The sequence below is a fragment of the Abramis brama genome (genome assembly GCF_963993115.1).
Source record: "Abramis brama genome assembly, chromosome: 20".
NCBI classification, from domain to species: domain Eukaryota; kingdom Metazoa; phylum Chordata; class Actinopteri; order Cypriniformes; family Leuciscidae; genus Abramis; species Abramis brama.
The window spans coordinates 2,202,221-2,226,356 of record NC_139982.1 but is presented as its reverse complement, the minus strand read 5'-3'; the positions used below and the strand labels follow the sequence as shown (position 1 = coordinate 2,226,356).

The 24,136-nt window shown below is 39.0% G+C and overlaps 1 protein-coding gene and 1 long non-coding RNA gene across 2 annotated transcripts; both read right to left on the bottom strand.

Moving 5' to 3' along the window:
* Positions 1–758: 758 nt before the first annotated feature.
* On the bottom strand, positions 759–24,005 carry LOC311070307 (patched domain-containing protein 3-like). The gene is made up of 4 exons (XM_084094085.1): positions 23,238–24,005; positions 21,581–21,708; positions 16,507–16,652; positions 759–3,026 (listed from the first exon to the last, which is right to left on the bottom strand). Exons 1-4 carry the CDS (start codon positions 23,928–23,930, stop codon positions 1,417–1,419), a joined length of 2,577 nt encoding a protein of 858 aa, XP_083950211.1. The 5' UTR covers positions 23,931–24,005; the 3' UTR covers positions 759–1,416.
* LOC311070308 lies at positions 13,975–15,093 on the bottom strand. The gene is made up of 3 exons (XR_014603655.1): positions 14,945–15,093; positions 14,686–14,879; positions 13,975–14,566 (listed from the first exon to the last, which is right to left on the bottom strand). It is a non-coding gene; the product is annotated as an uncharacterized lncRNA (long non-coding RNA).
* Positions 24,006–24,136: the final 131 nt, after the last annotated feature.

Here is a 24,136-nt window from a genome sequence, read left to right as displayed (position 1 = left end):
TTCTAGGCTACGTCATACAATTTTCAAAAGTCTTGTGAAGAAATAATCAGTATGGGTTTCATGGCCTTATTTCAGTGAGAATTTTTTTTTGTATTTTCAAAAACCACGCATAAATGTCATTATCTCAAAACTACAAACTTTTACATACATGCTGTTGATATATTATTGTAGCAGAGTTTGTGCTGAATACAGTGTAATTAGACTTTAGCCATGAAAATGTCACAAGTAACAGATATAACCAGAAATGTCAGAGCATGTCAGAACACCTCCAGGGCCCAGAAAACAGCTCAGACCTCAGAGGGTTAAAATTGTACTTTAAGAGTAGATTTAAATGTGGGTACTTTTACTTTAACTCGAGTACATTTCTAATGAAAAAACTGTACTTTTACTTCGTTACATTGGGTGACGTTCCTCTCTTTACTTTATTTAATGCAATATGTTGTTAAATGCGTAGTTTATTCCAAGCGCGATGCATATTTTTTCTGGGCTTGAGCAATGCTCAATGCACAAATGAATCACTCTTTTGAGTCGATTCTGTTCAAAGACTTTATCAAACAAGTTGGCAGATCTGTCTAAATCGGTTCGCGAATCAGTTTGAATGATTTGTTCAGTTCCTTCACGCACTGAATCGTCTGAAGCAGTTTCACACTCGGACTCGTAACATGAAGATTTAAGAACATCAAGAGCGTTGGATGAAGTGGCCGTGGACCTACAGTACAGTCAAGTGAAAACAAATCAGCAAATGCATCATATTTTTTGCCAGCAATGAAGATCTTTATTAGTTGAACATCTTCGTAAGCTGTCTGTGAATGAATGATTCCACAGGATGATACATTCGATTTCATTTTATTCAGGTAATACATTTTACAACCAAACAGATTATTACACCACTACTACAGATTATTATAGCACTACTACAAATTATGACATTACCAGTTTTTTGGACATGTACCCTTAATTTATAGATTAAATAAGCCATTGTTCACAGTTTATGAAATGAACACCTGCCATCCCGTTGTAGTTTGTGTGTATTGCGCAGTGGTGTGCAAACTCGTCACTAATGCCTTTGGCTGCTTTAGACACAGTCAACCAGTTTAAACATTCTTGCAGAAAAATACATTTGATTACATTTTAGAAGAAGATTCGTCGATGTGCATTTAATCGCTGTTTGTGTTCAGATGTTCAGTAGCGGTCATGAGCGCGAGCACGTCTGTAGCGTTTTAACTCCATCTTCTCTGTGTCAATGGTGGAGCCTGGTGATTCCATGACAGTAAGTAGGCTATATAGTGTATACATAAGAATGATTGTTATTTCAGGATATTCTTGCATGGTCAAATCAAAGTGCCATATAGCGCTAAGCTCCTACAAAAAGAAAAAAGTTAATCTATCCATTTTATGAACCACTTGACACAGTGCCTATGGACAGTCAGGATCAGCACACCATACATTCTGAATCACAACTGCTTTTACTCGCCATTCGCTTGTGTCACTGGGCTCTGGAAGATTTTGTTTGTTTTTACTACAAGTGCCAAGGAAGGTCAGGAACACCGGTATGAATATGATGCCATGGATGGCCCCAAACAGAATGACTAAGAACATGATTTTGAAGAAGGTCCTGAAGATGTAGCTCTCAGCAGCCGCGAGCACCACCACACCTGCGATAGTGGACACAGCACCCTGAACGATCGGATAGCCCAGTTTATTGATGGCATCCATGGCTTTCTCATTCACTGAGGACTTTTCACTTGACACAAAAGCATAGGATATGTGAGCAGAGAAGTCGACAGAAAACCCGATACAAATAACAAGAATAATCATAGACACGGCATCTAAACTAACATCCCATAATGCCATGAAACCGGTCACTCCCACAATGACAGATGCGATGGCAAATGTCACCCAGAGAGAGCAAAGAGGGTTTGGGATCAACAGGAGTGAAATGACTAACATTGCACATGTAGCAACTACTATATTCTGGATTGTATTACTGACAATGACGGCGTATTGGTCGAAATAGATGAATGCAGGGTGATACACTATCAGATCAATGACACATTTTTCTGCGGTTTCTCTAAATGCATCCAACATGTTCTTCTCATCGATCGCTATGCGGATGTTCACAGTCTGAATAAACATGCGTGACGCATGGATTTGATTGTTAGTAAAATTAACATCTTCACTAAAACCTGACTGATTAAGAAATGCAATTAAATGGCTTTTGAATTGCATTTCAAGGTCTAAATTGAAACCTGCATTTAGTCCATACTGCATGTATTCACTCAGCCAAGAAATGGGTGGAATGCCTGAATCTGCCACTGTCAGATTTAGAAAATTTTCCAAACACAAGTCAAGACTTTTGCGAGCAGTTGAGTTCCAGTACTGAAAGTCTTCATCCTTTATAACTACCATGACATTGGGACCAAAGGCAGAGAAGAATTCATCTTCTTTGTCATAGTAACTTCCAACATATGAGCCGTCTGTTGCTAAATTTTTCACATCTAAACCTTCCTGTAATTGTAAGCATCCATAGATACTGATTGCCAAATACCCGGCATAGATTAGACACATGAGCGCCTTAACCCACACTCTAGTTAAGAAAGGGCCGTAATAGTTTTTGAAGAATGAATCCATTGGCATTTCAAATTCCTTATGTGTGTTTTCATCATACGCCCCACCAACACAACAGCCTCCACCATCACCAGTGGCTTCTGGGACTTTCATGCAGGTCAGCCAGTGTCTGTTGCCTTTCTCTCTCCTACCATTCAGTGCGAGACACGCACCAAAGAAGGTGATGTTGAAGATGTAGCAGAACAGAAGAGCTGTGCTGGTGTACATGCAGAAGGACTGAACTGAGCGGAAGGGCGTCATGAGACCGATGTAGAAAGCCAGCACATCTGTCAGTGTGGTGATAGTGATGGACACGCCGGCCTCTTTATAGGTTTCTGCTAAACGAAGCTCAACGGCTTTATTAACTTCAGTCTTCTGCCAGCAGGAGATCATAATGAACATGTCATCAACACCAACACCTGGAGGAAAGCAAAGAAAGTGAGCCTGTGAACATCAGCTGTGAGACACCTACTAGGTGATGAAATAAATTACCGTATTTTCCGGACTATAAGTCGCACTTTTTTTCATAGTTTGGCTGGTCCTGCGACTTATATTCAGGTGCGACTTATATATCAAAATTAAAGGAGCCATAACCTTGTATTACCTTGGATACCCACGCTCTATTATAGTCTTTCAGGCCCTTCTAAAAAAGAAAAGTGGAAAAAAATAAACACAGAGCTCCTCTGACCCTTATTTCTGAAGGCATTATTGTCTCGCGAGATCTGATGCAATATTTTGGCTGTCGTGGACGGTCATTTTAATAATGCAAATGAGGGGCGCGTTGAAGACTAAAATTTCATCTTTTAATATTATTTTATTATTTTATATTATGTATTTGTACTATTATTCTTTATTAATATTCATAATCAGTTGTATTATCATATGGAGTTTTATGTGCATGAGTTTGAGTGTATGAGAGACTATAGATAGCATGGATGCATGTAAAGATCATATGTCAGAGATAGAGGGAGACAGAAGGGTGTGTACTGTAACATGTTTCCACTGATGCAGATGTAAGCAACAAAGATAGTTCTTAATATGGAAGTGAATTGTGCCATGTGTCGCATGACATATACGTTCCATTTTTAAAGCTAAGTAACATAGTTTGTTACCATAAAAGGAATCCGCTCAGTGATGTATATAAGCTCAACCTTACTGTACAACCTCAGAGAAACTAAGAGATGTGAGGGAAGAGAAACACGAGAACGCATAGACCTGGCATGAATGTAACATCTTCTGAAAGTTTCTCTCCTGACATATAAGAATAAAATTCTTCTTGGCAAGATAACTGGTGTCCGGCCCTGTGAATTTAATGATAAGGGGAAAGACTAAATTCCAAGTCTACAATTGGCGTCACGAACAGGATTGTTGTCTTCAGGCCTTTGTTTGATCATTCCAGGTAAGACCTTATTTTATTCTAAATAATTATAAGTCTGCCTGATGATTAAACATAGACTGAAACTGCTTAAAAGAACTGTGCTATTTAAAGTACCAGTTGTGTTGCCAATGAATATATGTCAGATATAATAATAAAAGGAAAAAATGGAATTCAATTAAGTAATTCAATTTAATTTGGCTAATTTAAGTTCCTCTGAAAGGTAAACCTTTAAAGTATTTGATATGCTGGGATAGAGATAGATCTTTTTTAGAAAGAAGACTATCTAGTCAAAAGTTTGGGAAATTAGCTGTAAGACGGTTAAGCTAGAAAATATTTGAGGATACTTGATTAATAGGAGCGGTTAAGTGTGGCGAGTTCCCAGAGAAAGGGGTAAAGATAGTCTCTAAAACATTAACACGCTGGAATTAATACAAGTATGAAAAGGCAGCAAGACTTGATGACAGGAGTGATTAAGTGTGACGAGCGCCATAGAAAGGGTTAAAAAATGCTCCAAGGACATTAACACTGGAGTCATACAGGTATGAATGTGCCGATGTAACTAGATAAGATCGCAGGCATTTCTGATTTTGACCGTAAAACTGTTCAAATATTTGAGTATACTTTTCTGAGCAAGCTTAAAGGAAAAAGTAAGAAAGAAAAGAAAAAAAATTATCTGAGGTAAACTAAATAAATAAATAAAAAAGAAATTCAAAGATAACTGAAAATATAAGGGTTAACCTTGTTTATAACTTTTTTATAGTTCTTATAGTGTTTAGAGAAGAGAGAGAGAGAGCAAGGGTAGCAGTTGCCCCCTCCTGAGCATTCACTCTAGACACACACACACACACAGACAGTTGTGAAGCAGCCCCATTTTTCGCTCTGAGTAACCAGAGCAGGTGGAAAGGGAGAGAAGCAGAGGGCCTCCCCTGGAATTTACACACACACACACATACACACACTCATATACATTAATAGTCCTGTTGTTTTGAGCATACAAGACACAGAGGGACAAATAATTTGCAAGATGGCAGAAAGTGGCTGTAATAGCAGAACAATATCTGCTTGGTTCCTGGAAAGGAAAAATAAGAAGCAAGCTAAGCTTTTGAAAAAAGGACTCGATATTAACGCATCTATGGATGTGCAGTTAAGCTGGTTTGAGTCCCAAAAAGAATCCATTAAGTCAAAAGCATTTCCAATACTTGCAGCTCATTGGATTGTGAAACAAGGAGGAATTTGTTGCGGTATTAATGGATGCCCAGTCCCACTGGTTGAAGCAATGAAGCCCCAAATTGAAGCATATAACAAACTGAACAAAATTATGTCTATTAAATGTTCAGATGAAGAAAATACAACTAATAATGATTCATTTGATCCAGATTGGACAAATATAATAACTGAAGTTGAAAAGAAATATTCACAAGAACCAGTGAAATCCGTGACAGTAACACCTCCTCCTTACAAACCAATTTATCCAGCTTTGCCTGAACAATATACAAGTTCATCTAAACCTTTGACACAGCCTCAAGCTTTAGGATCAAATGGAGGTTCAGTTGACAAAATGTTTATTGCATCTGCACAAGCAGCTCCAATAATAACAAGATCTAAATCAGCCCAGCCAAACAGAGACATGCTGCGATGTACACCAGCTCGTAATTATGGATCTGACTGGGGTGATGAGACCAGGGATGACGACATGATCACAGTAGACAAGATTAGTCCTGGATTTTCTTCACCTGCTGTTAAAAGGGAAGAATTACAATCTGAAATGATGACAGAAGAGAGACCATTCACACCAGGAGAACGTCAAGCCATTCTCACAGCCTTGCCTCCTCTGAAGCGACAAGATCCAAACACAGAGTTTTGGCGAGAATTAGACTCTTTGGTTGAAACACATCAAATGACATTAAAAGACATACACACCATTGTGAAAGCTAAAATCCCAAGAGACAGATGGGAACGCTTGCCAGCTTCGATAACAACAGCCCAATGGATAAATTTGTGGGTTGATGACCAAGGACGACCCTTGGGTCTTTGGCAGGCATTAGCTGTGTTTCGAAAAGAAATCCAAGAAATCTTGGGCAGTGGGAAAGTTCCTTTCACATTAGTGACGTTGATTAAGCAAAAGGATGATGAATCTCCAGATGAATATGCTCTGCGTAAGTGGAATGCTTATGAGAGATGGGCTCTCTGTGCTAAGAAACAACCTGACAGAGATGATGTGCAGTTTACTGACACACTTGTGGATGGACTTAGCACAAAATACCAACAAGCCTTATCACTTGGAGTCAATCCAGGTGAGACCTTTGACCAGATTTTACAATGGGCTGGCCGTTTAGAGATGGCTACGAGATCAAATAAGGAAGACGGAAACAAGCCAAATCGAAGAGGAGTGGCAACAGCTCAATACAACATGGACATAAAGAAGAGGATGATTTTCTGCACCAACTGTGGAAAACCTCGCCACACAATAAAAGATTGTTGGGCTAAAGGAGGTGGAGCAGAAGGTCAAGGTCCATCATTTAGACAGGCCAGTGCGAAGAAACATGATGAAACCTCTCAAGGGAAAACGTGGACTGAAGCACAAGTCCGTCAGCTCATTGAGGGAATAGTGCGTCCGCAATAGGAATCAGCGGCCCCCTGTATTAGTAAGAAAAGAGACAATCGCCTTTTCGTTAATGCATTAATAGGGGGCCACCCATGTGACATTTTGGTCGACACAGGAGCTTCGATTTCAATAACAGATCTGAACCTACCTACAACTGATGAAACTATGGAAGTTGAAGGAGTTGGAGGAGCTATCACTAAATTTCGCAAAAGTATACAAGTTCCTTTGCAAATACATGAAGATGAAGTCTTATGGACATCTTTCTGGGTAGGGCCGAATTCACAAGGAAGCCTTATTGGCATGGACATTCTTCCATTGTTGAACATGATCATATTCACTGACAGTCGTCAAATCGCTACAACAACTGGGATAATACCACATGAAGATCGCACATGTAATTTAATATCTGTTGGTACAGCAAAACCAATTATCAGAGATTGGGGAAAAGACGGTGTGTGGGGTCTTCTGTGCAGTTTATATCCAGATGTTTGGGCTAAACACAAATTGGATTGCGGTAAAGCCAACATTGACCCTGTTGTTATTGAGGGACCGATACATGCCCCTCATAAACAATACCCTATCCGACCTGAAGCAAGACAAGCCGTGGAAGAGATAGTGGCAGACTTGGAAGCTGAAGGAATTATCAGACAAACTTCATCAACCACTAATAGCCCTGTCTGGCCTGTCAAGAAATCGGATAATTCATGGCGATTAACCATAGATTACACAAGACTTAACAGTGTAACACCAAAACCGCATCCTATTGTGGCCAATCCTGCCACCATTTTAAATGATATCCCAGGAAATGCAAGAATATTTACAGTACTAGATGTACTGTCGGCATTTTGGTCTATACCTATAGACAAAAAATCTCAAGAGAAATTGGCCTTTACAGTGGGTGCAAACCAGTATGTCTGGAACCGACTCCCACAAGGGCTCAATCTTTCTCCTGTTGTATTCCATAGAGCCTTGGATCAGTTCTTAACGGAGCAAAAAGCTGAAATTGAGAGTTCAGGAAGTGTTTGCATCCAATATGTTGATGACCTGTTGATTGCAAGCCCAGATGAAAACAGCCATATATTTGCTCTGAATGTTGTCTTACAAGCCCTTAAGAAAGGAGGATTCAAAGTCAACCCCGACAAAGCACAGCTGGCTAAAACCAAGGTTATCTACTTGGGCCAAGAAATATCTGTCGAGGGAAGGAGAATGACAACAGAGCGTGTAGAGGCATTACGACAACTTCCAAAACCTCTAACAGTTACAGGAATACGGAAGGTGATGGGACTTTTCAACTACTGTCGCCAGTATATACCTGATTTTGCCAGCATCACTAGCCCTCTCATCGACTTGTACAAGGGAGGAAAGCCTGGAGTGGAAAAGATAAACTGGACGCCGGAAGCTGAGGAAGCATTTACTTCTATGAAAGAGAAACTGACATCAGCCCCAGCCTTGGGACTTCCTGATGGACGGTTGCAGTTCCATTTGTGGACCAGGGTGGGAGATGAGACGTATTCAGCAGTTCTGTGTCAAAAACCAGGTGATAGATACAGACCAGTTGGATACTTTTCCACAAAGATTCCTGTCACTATGATTGGTCAACCACGATGTATACAAGCTCTTGATGGTGCTACGTGGGCAGTGGACGCTGTTGAAAATCTGATAGGAGCACAAACTATCATACTGCACACTCCACACAGTATAGTGACACTGTTGAACAACACAAACATCAAAACCATAACTGACGCAAGAAGAGCAAAATGGGAAGCAACTTTGTTGAACAAGGATCTGAGAGTGGAAATCATCAGAGACACTTCTCTTAACCCTGCAACAATGATGTTGGAACCACATGAGGGAATACCACATGAGTGTGAAAAACAAGTAGAAGAAGATAGTCTTGGTCCAGTAAATCCAATCCCTCTTGAAAATCCAGACAAAGAGTTATGGGTCGATGGATCCAGTTATTATGTTGATGGAAAACGACATACTGGATGGGCTGTAGTGGAAGCTGATGGAACTGTCGTGAAGAAAGGAGCTCTTTCGGGGCAATTTTCAGCACAAGTAGCTGAGCTTATAGCACTTACGGAAGCCTTTGAACAATCGGAAGGTTATCGGGTCAACATCTATACAGATAGTCGCTTTGTGGAAAAGACGTGGACTTATCACTAGTAGTGGGAGTGAAATACAACATGCTTCCATAATTCGTCGCTTAATTGCAGCATGTCACTTACCCAAAGAAGCAGCCGTGATTAAAGTAAAAGCACATCAATCTGACAAGTCCAAAGAAAGTCAAGGGAACACGGCAGCAGATGCAGCAGCTAGAGAAGCAGCTCTACTTCCTCTTACTCCTGTTACCTTGGTAAAGGAAAACAGCAAGGATAATCCTGAGCTCCATCTTCTGTCATATCAAGTGGAGACAGATGAAGAGAAAGAACAATGGATAAAAGCAGGAGCAAAAGAAGATGATCAGGGTATCTGGAGAATTCCAACAGGACAAGTAGTGATGCCTATTGGAACAAGAAGAGAACTAATGCAGCTGTATCATGGAAAAGTGCATGCTGGAGCAAAAGCAATGAAAGCTCAAATCAGTGAGACTTGGTGGTGGCCACGAATGATGAGAGACATTGATGATTACTGTAGGAGATGTTTGATATGCCTGAAGGCAAATGTGGGAAAATCTGTAAAGGTGCGAATGTCACATGCACCCAGACCAACAGGTCCATGGACACACCTCCAAATCGATTTCACAGGACCTTTATCACCCAGTGGAGGGTACCAATACATTCTAGTAATCATGGACAGATTTACTAGGTGGGTGGAAGCATTCCCTACGAGAACTTGCACTGCCGAAGCGGCAGCACGAGTAATGGTGGAAGAAGTTTTTCCTCGCTGGGGTCTTCCATATGAAATTGATTCTGATAATGGAACTCACTTCACTGGAAAACTGATGAAGGAAGCAATGAAATTGATGGGAATCAAACAAAAATTCCACATTCCGTACCATCCGGAAAGTTCAGGGATGGTAGAGAGGATGAATAGATCGTTAAAAACCGCTCTTACCAAAGCCATTCTGCAAACTGGCCAAGGTTGGCATAAGTTATTACCTGCTATTCTGTGGAACTTGAGAGCAACTCCAAACAGAGTCACAGGACTAACCCCTTTTGAACTGATGACTGGAAGAGCAATGGTTCTACCTCCTGATGCTCCGCCACCTGCGGGAACAGGAGGAGATTCTACTTTGTTCCAAGAAAAGTTACGACGCTATATCACAATGCTTGACAAAGCTACTAAAGACAATAATAAGAAAGTGAGAGAAGCTCAACAGCAATGGGATGAAAAACATACCACTACTGAAATTCCACACATTCCCGAGTTAGGTAGTTTTTGTTATGGTCAAACGTATTGCTAGGAAAGGTTTAGAGCCTAGATGGGAGGGACCATATGAGATACTCTTAACAACTGATACAAGTGTTTGTCTTAAAGGGAAAGGTGTAGGAACAGATAGATGGTATCATTGGTCACAAGTTAAACCTTGTTTAGTGAATGAACAAAATGATGATGATGGTTTATGGCCTGAGATTGAGCAATGTTCATCCATTAGCTTTAAAGATTGGGAACAAAGAAGTGATGTTAATTATTTCTCTGCTTCCATTTCAGGAATCAATTCCATTGACATTGATTAGAGATGGTTGCCAGTTATTCTCGATACCCACCGACAATGGTATGCTTATTCTTAATTTTACTTGGCATTTACCAAGAAAGCCAAGCTTTATGGACTCTGCTTCCATTTCAGGAATCAATTCCATTGACATTGATTAGAGATGGTTGCCAGTTATTCTCGATACCCACCGACAATGGTATGCTTATTCTTAATTTTACTTGGCATTTACCAAGAAAGCCAAGCTTTATGGACTCCCCGAGTTCAGGAAATCACTCGGAATGCAACTCTGAAAACTGGCCAACATTTTACTCTACCCTTTATTTCCAGATGGGGATTATGGGATTGGGTGCCACGTAATGATAAAGACCTTGCTAAATATCGTGAGGGCATCTTTGGCGGATGTAACTTTCACCATCAGTGTTACAAAAGCAGAGTAATTTGGCCTGTGAAAGACGGGGGGTATACTGGTAGTGCTCAAAGAAGAGGAATTTGTTCAAAAGAACAATGTGAAGTTATAGGGTTAGACCTTATAACATCTACTAATGTGGAAATTAATTTCATTTTGAATCGTACTCACATGCTTACAATATGGGACTCATTGGCCCAAGGGTGTATTTATCCCATAGTGTTACCATGTGAAGGGTTTCTGAGGGATGCTTCCTCGGGGACAACAAGATTCAAGGGAAATTATATGCGAGTATGGCATTCAGAAGATGAGAATGAATATTGTGAGACTGAACTAGAAACTGGGGAAATTGGAAGGTGTTTTTATCTTTCAGCGGAAAAAACAAACAAAGCTAAAACATGTCCAAATACAACTATTGCACCAGTTCATGGTATTTTGTTGGCAAAAGAAACCAAAACCTTGATAAATGAAGCCCATATGGTGCGACAACGCATTAATTATAACTTGAAATCCCTTCTTACCGTTTTTGATCAGTCTTATTGTGGTAATTTTACACAAATAAGAAGTTGGTTGGAAAAAGAAGTTGAATATTATACCTCTAAAAATCCTCGGAGTAGTAAAAATCGTAAACCTCGAAGTATATGGGGAGATATAGCGGGGGTATTTGGCTCTGTCAATTCAATAAGTAATACTGCTCAAATGAACCAACTAAGCGACTATACTCAGTGGGTGGGAACCATGGCGGGGAAAGGACTCACTGAGGCTCTTCAAGGTTCTCTACATATTATAGCAGCGGGTGAGCATCTTAATAATGCTGCAAAAGAATTGGCAGATGCATTAACAAAATCGTCTAACTTTGAGACACATCGAGCGGCATGTTTATTTTTAGCTCAGAATTTAAAGGATCAAATGGTAGAGGATATACAAGTTATTCGAATGGGACAAGTTCCTGAGCGAATAGCAGAATCGTTGTTAGTGGTTTTTGGTAACCAACTTAATTTGACTTCTGCTAAACATGTCCCATTAGTTAAAATCGCCATTAATGAAAATTTGTTGTCAGGTTCTGGAATGTTACCTTTGATCATGATATGGCCTCAATATGGGAAGCGCAATATTATGACAGTTAGGCAATTCCAATCAATGGGTGTTAGACAAGGGAATTCGGTAATTAGATTAGGAAAGAATGGATATTGGGCTGAAGGTGAAACACCAATGATTTCTACCACAGATTGTTGTGCTGAGGAACATGAGTGGGTAATTTGCTCATGCTCTACAATGTTTAGTCTATCTCTTAATGGTTCCGCAGTTTGGGAAGTAGTTCCTTTAGATCAAGCCACAGGTGCATGGCAAGTGTCAGAAGCACAGTGGTGTATATTACATGACGGAATAAGTGATAACATGATATACGGAGGGAAGTTGTGTCCAATTCCTCCTGATCCATTTTGCCTTGAGATTCTCTATCCTCTTCACTTGGGTGGAATTCATGTTCCACATGTGCAATTGTTGCAATTGGAGCCACAATGGTGGAATAATGATTTAGTAGAATAAAGAAATTATGAACTCTTTGAGATGGTCAGAAGAGTTAAAAAGAGTGTAAAAGCAGCTCAAGAGGAGGGAATTCAAGCCATGGGTCATGTTATCGTAGCAAATGGTGTAGCTAAATTAATGTCTGAAAGGAAGCTAACACATATCCTAGGGAAGTTATCATGGTCGGAATGGATAGTTTTGACTATGGTAGGAGTTTTCGTGTTCCTGCTATTAATACAACTCATAATATGTGCTACTAGAAGGAAAAGTACCAAACCTGTTAAATTGGTTATTACTAACAAAATGGACGGAACCAAGAATGGAACATACAGCGTGAAATAGGAGATTTTATATACTACTTACAAAACACAACTCCACAAACAATGAATACCCGTTTACTGATTTTCAACCCCAAGGGATAGGATCTTTTTAACATCAACGTTTGTTTTGGTTTGTTGTTTTAGCCGGGAACTTGAGGAGTTAAGTATTTAACGAGTCAAGGCACCGGTAGAAGAATTATTAGTTTTTCTTTTCTTAGATGATTGGGGTCCATTTTAAATGCTTACACATAGACGTTAAAATAACACATGGTATACGGGGACATAACATGGGTTGGGGTTCTTTGTTCTTTGTTTTTTTGTTCTTTGTTTTGTTTTTGTTTTCTGTTCTGTTTCTATTCTTCTATTCTTGGTCTGCTATTTCTTCCCCTCACTATCACTTCTATAGGTTGGCCACCTGGGAATGATGGTGTGGAACTGACGGCCGTAGTTCCAGTGGAGGGAGATGAAGACTAAAATTTCATCTTTTAATATTATTTTATTATTTTATATTATGTATTTGTACTATTATTCTTTATTAATATTCATAATCAGTTGTATTATCATATGGAGTTTTATGTGCATGAGTTTGAGTGTATGAGAGACTATAGATAGCATGGATGCATGTAAAGATCATATGTCAGAGATAGAGGGAGACAGAAGGGTGTGTACTGTAACATGTTTCCACTGATGCAGATGTAAGCAACAAAGATAGTTCTTAATATGGAAGTGAATTGTGCCATGTGTCGCATGACATATACGTTCCATTTTTAAAGCTAAGTAACATAGTTTGTTACCATAAAAGGAATCCGCTCAGTGATGTATATAAGCTCAACCTTACTGTACAACCTCAGAGAAACTAAGAGATGTGAGGGAAGAGAAACACGAGAACGCATAGACCTGGCATGAATGTAACATCTTCTGAAAGTTTCTCTCCTGACATATAAGAATAAAATTCTTCTTGGCAAGATAACTGGTGTCCGGCCCTGTGAATTTAATGATAAGGGGAAAGACTAAATTCCAAGTCTACAGCGTTGATTGGTGGCAGGAAGGATGGGGGTTGACACCGCAGGTAACGCTTTAGCATATCATTCCAAAATGACATCATGGCGCAAGTTATGAATGAACCCGACCTGGCCGCGACCGGCTTCCCGGCCAGTGTACAAGTATGAGGCGCCGTTTAGGGCTTAAATCAAACTTCATTCACGCAAACATATATGAAACACGCTTGTGTAGCGGCACGAGGATGGGATGGAATGATTTTAAGCATAAATGATCTCTGCTAGCGACTACGCCACCCTGGAATCTTGCCAGGGAAAATAAGATATAGTTTACTTAAGGAAACACAGGTTCGTCCACAGTAAGGCGGCAGGAGACGTGGGTACAAAAAAATATAAATTTGTTTTATTAAAGATATAATCAATATAAAAATGCACAAACATCAACAGCACTCAATATAGACAATTTTTGTGGTTCAACAAACACACATGGAGCGACCTGAGTCAGCGGGACAGGAGCCGAGGCAGAGCAGTGGATAAGGGCACATAAGGCCTCCACGACAAGTCACCTTTTCCGTACACCTGTGCATATACACTCACACCAGTACACACACACTCACACCACTCAGCACACAACACTCGTGAGGGAGACCACCACCAGCAATCCGCCCCTGCCTTGTGCACTCAGCTCCTGGAACAGAAATGTCACTGTTGAGACACACTCAGAATTATCACTCCAAGAGACAGAAATTGGACTAGAAATATTCACAGTTTCATGTTAAACAGATTACAAAATTCTGAGTCAAAATACAAAATAAAAGCCAATACAAATAAAAAGGAAATTTTCCCCCCGAAATAAAGGGCTCACATGGAGGCACACACACTAAAATAGACACAAAGGACAGTGTTTTCAGTCCTTTGTCCACAGCGGAGCAAAGCAACCGCAAAAGGAGTAACGCAGCAAAGCCATAAAGCAGCAAAGCAACAGCGCCTCCAGAAGTAGTCCCACGCAGTCAACCGCACGGAAACTAATCGGTGGTGCAGATGCGACCCATTGGTCCGTACTACATCTATAAATTTACAAATAAACAATCAGACAAACTCTGTGATTTAACTGCTAACCATTAATAAAAACTGTTTCTCTCAACAGATTGCGATTTGACCTAGGCGCAAATTTAAAACTACATACCTTTTAGGTGCGATCTCTGGGGACCAACTCAGTCAGGCAGACAACATGCATGTGGGCTCATCCCATCTATCAGGTGGACAGCGTGCGCGTCGGCAATAACTAAGCATTCCGGGCATGAAGTATAAACAACCATACTTTGACCATCAAGGGTACAACCTCAGCCGAATGCCAGCCGCGAAAGCTTGCATGTCGCCCTGGAAATAAGCTAATGTTAGCTACAGTATGCCATTGATCGGCCAGCTCACAACACCCAACATACCTGAATGACGACAGAAAATGACGACACGGGAAGGGGCGGTGCCTCATGGCACCATACACTCTAACCAGCTTGTTTATATGCGCTACTACAGCTCACTGATAGGACAAGCTCAAATTAATTAATCAGCCACCTGCAGGCCGGATATATTTCATTAGACCTGCCACACTTGCATACATACTAAGTAGTCACACATACATGTATATGAACTCTCCACGCACATACTCATATGAGACGTGAGCACACACACACAAACTTGCGCACATACTGGACGGCGCCTCATATATAAGCATTGGGCAATCAATATACAATAGCCGAATTCATGGTGATCTCAGTCATTTGTTGTTTGCAAAGTAACGTTAGCAGCCATTCCCCATGTTTACCTCGAAGCTAATACTCCAGCTAGCATACAATAGCCGCATTAGCAGTTAGCTGCTGTTTGTTACACACAGTAGAGCAATAAAAACACATTCTTACCGTTTCAATTGCAGGCAAGTGTCTGATTGTTGAAAATGGCCCCTTTTTCCCGAGCTTCGATGCCAACTTCGCCTGATATTGCCTCAAATTTGTGAAGGATTCCGGCGTAAAATGTTTAGTTAGCACAGACACATAACGTTAAGCCAGTGGGAAGGGTTGTAGGAACCGCGACATTAAAAATGAATTTATCCACTTGTCCCTGACAGCTTGGTCCGTTCTTGGGAGAGAAAACACATTTACATGTTGATTCTGGCAGTCAACAACAGAGCAACTCAGGTGTGCACTCGGTTTCTCCATCTTTCTCGACTGAACTAATATGAAGGGGGAGAGGGGCGGGCTTCGCGCGGCATAGGTCTGCGGTGTCCATGGTATATCCTGCCCCGTCTTGACGTCAAGACGGGGCTGAAATCAAAATCTCGTATTTGAGTGCGCGTGCACGCGCGCTGATTTATTTACCCTGAGGTAAACAAACGCTTCACTTTTAAATATCGGCTTCCCGGCCAGTGTATAATCGTTATGCAATCATAACATACATTGATTCTCGTGGAAAAGTGAAAATTGCAGGTTATGACTCCTTTAAGACTGAGATGAACCAAGAGAAAACATTACCGTCTACAGCCGCGAGAGGGCGCTCTAGTTGGCGGAGTTATTCAGAAGCGACACCATATGAAGAAAATTCAATGGATTCAGTGATGTGGAATGAGATCGCGGGAGCTTGGTGAACTTGTTTACTGGTAACTTGCTTGTTGGACTCGCTGGCTTATGTTAATTTAGCCTATTCAGCCTCCCAGGTATATGTTCTTTATGCTATTGTGTAGCTGAATAACTGTTAATGTGTTGCGTTAACATACTGGACACCTACTCAGCCTGTTGTTCTGTGTGCTACTGTGTAGTTGAATAACTTGCCTTTCCATATTAAATGTCTGTTCTTGGTCTTGGATTTTGTGAAATAAATTTCTAAATAAATGCGACTTATACTCCAGTGCGACTTATATGTTTTTTTCCTCTTCATGACGCATTTTTTGACTGATGCGACTTATACTCCGGAGCGACTTATAGTCCGAAAAATAAGGACACGGTACATTTACCCAGAATCAGAAAGGGCGCTGTTTCCGCGGTCATGGCAAAAGGCATCCCACAGAACAACAGCAGTCCAAAGCTGGCCAACACGGCCATCCCAGCGGAGACGACACCGAACGCAGCCACCCACACCTTTGTCCTGACACAGTCTAACCTGAGGGAAGAGACAAGGGATAAATAGCATAGCAGTAACACTTTACGGTAAGCCCAGCAAACACAGAACGTTGGCACAACGTAGCCAACCTTCTAACAACGTTTTAACAACATGGCCAAAAGGTTGCTATAACTACGTTGTGTGGTGAAGTTGTTACAGCGTTGTCACAATGTTGACATTAAACCATCGTTCAGGGCCATTGCTTAAGGTTGTGCCTAGGGTGTCTTGACAACCACTGGACTACATAATGTACTCGTCACTGCCCTGAAGCGGGAAAATCAGCCTTTTAAATTCCAACCACCTGTTGTTGGGCTCATTGTGTTCTCATTCATCATCGAGCAAGGATACGTGAGTATTGCGTTTAGCCTAACAGTTACCTCAGCTATCAAACACAACCTACAGCTTTAATTTCTAATGTGATTAATGTAGCATCGCTCGCACTGTTTAGTTTTTCGTTTGATTTTTCCGCTATTTAGTCTCATTCGTTTCTTTGCTCCTCTGGATTTGTGGATATGTTTCCCCGGTGACACCTGCTCGGCTACTGTCTGCCATACAGACCCGGTTTTGTTCATTAAATGTTCTGATCTGCCTTTGCTTTTCATGTTTTATTTATTATACTTAAAATAAATGTGTATTCGTTTATTTCTTTTTTTTTTTTTTTTTTCACAAATGTATGACTTTTGGAAGTGCAATTTGATTATATGCAATTTTAATAAAGTTGAATTAACGAAACCTTCTGTCATTTTTACTCTTTAAAGTGTAGGCTACACTTGCAGGTGTTGATAGCCCCATTAAATAATATAGATAAACAATAAATGAAAAAAAGTATATAATTATCTTTTTATCTAACAAAATACATCATATAAAAATATTGTCAGAACGTCGTCTCTCAGTTGCTGAATGTCGCGCAACAACGTTGCTACAGCCCTGTCACGTCTTACAATTCTATGTTGTTACAATGTTGCGAGCACGTATACAGCGACGTTGCCATAGCAGAAATGCAACGTGCCAGAGACGTTGCCACAACGTAAATGTGTTTGCTGGGAGGGTACTTGAATTATCATGAATTCATGTATAAATTCATGCATGAAATATGCATTCATTAATGCATTAATATCTCATGAATCATCAGAAACTAATACGAGTTCAACGTTTTTCATTCATGACTTCATGGATGAACAACACCTTAATTAAAACATTAACTAAGATGAGTACATAATCAGGAATTATGATTTATTACGCATGATCATGATAATTTCTTTGTTCACACAAAAAATTGGTCTTTACCACCCATTGTGGATACAGCTATGGTTATGGTACATGAATCATCATGAATTCATGCATAAAAAAGTATTAATTCATGCATGCAAGACTACTCTTCGAATTATTAAAGGAATGTACAAAAATCCACATTATCTAATGCATGCATACAGGCTAGAACAGTATATCAATTAATGTGAGAACTTTTTTTCTGAATTATGATCTGAGTTTCCAAGCATGTTCATGTCTTCTCATAGCCTGCAGGTAAATGGACAGAGCCCAAAATTGGCCAATCACAGCACATATTATACGAATTCTGTTGGCGTTCAAATACTAGTCATCATTAACTAAGCATTATTTATCAATGACTTCATCATGTGTGTGGCCCCTCAACTAAAGTGGTGACTTGGTGCTTTGAAACACTGATGAACAATGTGGCATAACTGAAATGACATGAATATGAACATGAAAGTTCAAGCCAATGTAAGTTAATGTGTGGACACAAATGGACTTTGATCTTAACTTGCAACGTGATCTCATGAGAATACTTTACGTGTGTATTTTTTAAAGTGTAGTTCTACCATACGTAGGCTACATTTATTTACATTTTATACACAGAAACGTATTATACTGCTGTATTTACAGCACTAAAACATATAACATTTACGTATTGACAGCACAAAAACGTAGGCTAATTTATTTACGTATAAACAACTTATACAAACAACGATGTACAAATTTGGGCGTATTCCTATTTAACTTATGCATATTAAAATCGTGGCATTATTGTTTTGACTCTATTGCATTCAATTGTCTTATTAATTACATTTTCAGTCGCATTTATTAATACAGTTTAACGTTATAACGTTAGGCTACTCATAAATAATAACATTTCGTTCTGTTAGTGCCTTCTGCTGCTAACTCGTTTCGGAGGATAAGCCTACATGGTGTTAAACAAGAATACACATAATACATAGGCTATATGATATGATAAAAATACCTCCTTTAATCGTTTAACCATTTTGTAATATTTGGTTTGAGACACAAAAGGCGTTTTCTCCTAGACTCATAATAGACTAAAACACAACATACATTTACAAAAGAAATACATTTTATTAGCTTAATGTCATCCAAATCTTTAGAATCCATACGTTGTTTGCAAGATCCAAATGCAACCCTTTATCCAGTGATCTTCATCTCCATTTCTCATTCTCAGCGCGGAGACTGTCAACATCAAATCCCGCGCTCGTGGTGAATACAAATCAGAGCCCGTCTACGGAGAGCCTTGGCACTTCCTATTAGCCCCATTGTATAGATCTTGGTTGCAGTTCCATTAGAATTCCACTGGGGGTGATCGCGGGCGAGTGCAGACTGAATGGGAGTCTATGGGGCTAGACGGCTAAATGTGTCTCTTTCACCCGATTGCCGTTGAGAAATTTCAGATTTTATTGTAGGTTTTGCAAGTTCAACATGGGTTATAGGTCGAAAGTTGAATGAACGAGTACTTATTTCTTTTCGATTTCTTACAGGTTGAGTTGTTGTTGCCCATAACACGCTAGCATTCTGCTAATGACGTAAGCATTCTGACGTCATTGACATTTTGAAAGACTTTTTAAAGCAAATAAGTGACTCTAAAAAATCTAACACCCAGCAATGTGTAATTTCTTTGCATCTCCTTTCAAATACAACATTCAAATTACTAGACAAAAAATTATATCCTGAGAAAAGTGGACTTTGAGGGTTTTTCGCCATAGACCTCCATTCATTCTGCACTCGCCTGCGAGCGCCCCCGCATGGACAGAGACGTGTTACTGCAGCCAGTCCAGAAACCGGAAGTAAGCAGAGAGTGCCAATTCTCTTCCTATTAGACATTCTCTGATACAAATTCAAAAATTGCGCTCGAAGCGTTACGACATGTTTTACGGCAGTGATATCAAACGCTCATTGGCTCTCGCATGCTTCGTCACAGATTGCGACATGCCGTGTTTAAGTTGTGTACTACATTTGAAATGGAGAAGCGCGCGCGCCTTCACAGAGCGAACAGCGAACCGAAATCGAATCAACATTTTCATGGATTAATAACTTAAATTCTGCTCTGTAACGTTACCTCATACAAAACTATTATATAACGTTACTGCCAGAGAGGACTGCGACACATCGTCATGTGAACGACTTTTGGTACCGGTTTTGACATTTTCTCAATAAATAAATGATTGTGATTGTCTGTCTGTTGTTTTAATTTATAATTGCCTACGTAGTTTTAAGAAATGGTTAGGTTTAGGGGTAGGGGTAGGATTAGTTGCTCAAACTATCTTTTAATGCTATATTGTTAATAAAACTGCCATTTCCCTACACATATCTGTCCATTACGTTTATCCTTTTAATATTGTCTATAAAATGGGTATGTTTAAGTGTGGGAGTAGGGTTAGCAGCTAAGGGATCTCACATTTATAATCTATAAAATGGTAAAAGGGAAATTATACAGATATCTTTATAATATGAAATATTCGTAAATAGTTTAACATACATTTTTTAGCTGTAAAATCGTAATAATGTTATGTAACTTTACTGCTTTATTCTGAACGGTATAAACCAGTTAAATCAACAGCTGGAAAGAGCTGAGAAGGAATTCAGTACATACACCATGAACTTTATTTTAAGTGCCTGTATATCTGAAAACTCTTTACAAAACCATAAAGCTGTTTTACAATTTCATGATATGGAGGAGTCACATCAGTAGCTTAAAGGTGACTCTTTACCCAAAAAGAGATCAAGCTGTTTGTGAAACATTTTTTTAAAAACAGCTTTATGGTTTTTAACTGGTTTATACCGTTTAAGAATAAAGCAGTAAAGTTAAGATCAAAGTCCATTTGTGTCCACAGTACATTGTTTGCAAAGGCTTGAACTTTCATGTTCATATTCATGTCATTTCACAGTTATGCCACATTGTTCATCAGTGTTTCAAAGCACCAAGTCACCACTTTAGTTGAGGGGCCACACACATGATGAAGTCATTGATAAATAATGCTTAGTTAATGATGACTACTGTATTTGAACGCCAACAGAATTCGTATAATATGTGCTGTGATTGGCCAATTTTGGGGTCTGTCCAATTTACCTGCAGGCTATGAAGAAGACATGAACATGCTGGATAACTCAGATCATAATTCAGAAAAAAAGTTCTCACATTAATTGATATACTGTTCTAGCCTGTATGCATGCATTAGATAATGTGGATTTTTGTACATTCCTTTAATAATTCGAAGAGCAGTCTTGCATGCATGAATTAATACTTTTTTATGCATGAATTCATGATGATTCATGTCCCATAACCATAGCTTTATCCACAATGGGTGGTAAAGACCAATTTTTTGTGTGAACAAAAAAATTATCATGATCGTGCGTAATAAATCATAATTCATGATGATGTACTCATCTTAGTTAATGTTTTAATTAAGGTGTTGTTCATCCATGAAGTCATGAATGAAAAACGTTGAACTCGTGTTAGTTCCTGATGATTCATGAGATATTAATGCATTAATGAATGCATATTTCATGCATGAATTTATACATGAATTCATGATAATTCATGTACCCTTACCGTAAAGTGTTACCAACATAGCTAAGGATAGAAATGTGCTAATGTGCTAAATAAATCTTTATAATACCTTAAACAAGACAGAATTGAAATGGTAATGGCCAGCACATATGTAACAGAGAAGAGAGGGATCACAGAGTCTGAATTGGTCTCCAACTCATTCTGTCTTGATATTGATGTAAAGTAAGACACATGGACCTGTAGAAATTAAACACAAAACACTGTTCAGTAGGCTATAGTTACTGTAAACAGGAATGTGTTGCATTGTGTTGAAGCACAGTGAAGAAATTATGACGAATTATGACCAAGCAATTATACATAGATTTGGTTTAATTTAAAATATTTTGGTTCAAAATATTGGAATTGTTGTTCAAATGACTTTTGGTGCAATACCGCAAAATTTGGTATTTATTCGATACCAAGTAAATACAGGGACCAGTATCGCCGATAACAATACTTTTTCATTTTAAAAGCATGCCCTTGAGCTTACATGTACTTTCCTGTACTAGAGCAGTGTGTAATGATTTATGAGGTGAATGCATCATTAATATGCTAAATCTGACATTTTCATGACCACTAAAATATTTTGTGATTTGTGCTCTCAACTCGCCTGTAATTAGTAATTTGGTTGCTGTATAGAAAAACCATTATAAAGGGTTGCCAGTGACAGGCTGTTATACCCCTAAAGGTTAAGCTTTTGCACATGTTTTTTTTCTGACAGATTTTTTGACAACAATTGTTATAGAACATAGCACAATCCACTTGAACTTTTGCCAAACTTGCCTAATTATAGTAAATGCATTATTGCACACTACTGTTCAAAAGTTTGGGGTCTGTAAGATTTTTAAGTCTATTCTGCATTTATGTGATCAAAAATACAGTTACAATTTAACATAGGCTATCTTTTTTCTATGTTATAGTAAAGTGTCATTTATTCTTGTGATCAAAGCTGAATTTTCAGCATCATTTCTCCAGTCTTTAGTGTCACATGATCCTTCACAAATCATTCTAAAATGCTAATTTGATGCTCAGTTATTATTATTATCAATGTTGAAAACAGTTTCATATTTTTGTGGAAACCATGATACATTTTATGCAGAATTATTTGATGAACAAAGTTGAAAAAACAGCATTTATATTAAATAGATTTTTTAACAGTGTAAAACCCTTGACTGTCACTGTTGATCAATTGAATGCATCGATCCTTGCTAAATAAAAATGTTAATTTCATTAAAAAATCTTACTGACATCAACATTCTGGACCGTTGTGTACACTTTAAGTTTGTTTATTGTGAAATAACTCTGTCATTTAATAAGAATTGTTTAGGGCTTCGTTTCCCCACCGTGAGCCTGTGAGCGAACTCGGCGAAGGATCAGCAGCGAACACTCTGTTATTGATTGGTTTCATCTTGTATTCAGATGACTAGGAGAAATAGTTCTATCCTACACAATTATTCGCTAACATTTACTTATTTTTCCACGTAGAAACTTATTTTACGCACTGAATTTCGTGCCAAATTAATACAATTACTGGTAAAAAAAACAACAACCAAACATACATTTGGTACGATATTTTTATGTGAGGATCGATCCTTTTTGATACAACATCAGAATCATAAGTATCGATACTTCAGGATCGATCCGCCCACCCCTATACACAATGGTCATTAGGTATCTGAATACATGTAGATATAACTCATAATCTTTTTTTTTTTTTTTTTACTTACCGTTCTCTGTTCTGTAGAGTTTGAGAGGAGTTTTAGAAAGCCATCAAGCCAGTAACGGTTTTCCTTTGTCTTTTTCTCGTCTAAGAAATAAAAAAGTCTGACCGCTTTGGCATTGGTGAGCTTTGAGCTATTCAGCTTTAGCTCTACTTTGCCGATATTTGTTCCCAAAAACATGTCATTATGCATTGGGTATGTTATATTTGAAGAAACTATTTCAGTAGGATTGTAATTTATAATGTCTAAAATTGCGTTTGATATGCACCTTCCCTTTGTTTTGGCACAGAGGTTTTCAAAAGTGTTTCCTGTCATCATACTTTTCACTTGTCTGTCTAGCTCTATTATATCATTAAAAGCTGCTTCTGTTAATATATTTTCTCCTTGCAAGTCTGTGATGATCAAAGAGGCATAAGTGCCTTCAGACGCAAGCCGTAGCTGAGAAAATTCTTCTGATTGTGGGAAATTTTCTACCACAAATGCTCTCTCCAACTTGGCAGGTCCATTGACAGGCGTAAACTGGTCTTCAATATCATTTGCTTCCATCTCATGAAGAAAGATGAAACCGGCTCCAAGGGCAGCAGAAACACATAAAGGTAATAAAAGAAACACACATGGATGACTACCAACAACATGACCAAGCTTTTCAAAGGCCAGAGACAGAGGCCTTTCGATGCAGTCTGTTTTACACTTCGCCATACTCCAAACACGTTAACGTTCTACAGTGAATCTCCTGCTCTTCTGCACAGCCCCAGAAACATCCTACTTCTACACTGGCTCAATGGTGTCATAACGTTCTTATAGGCTGAGCTGAACACTAAAAACTCATGTGTTAATTTTTCACAAAATAAGGTTACTCATTAACAAACTTCCTTATTGTCACATGCCCTATTCATCACTGTCAG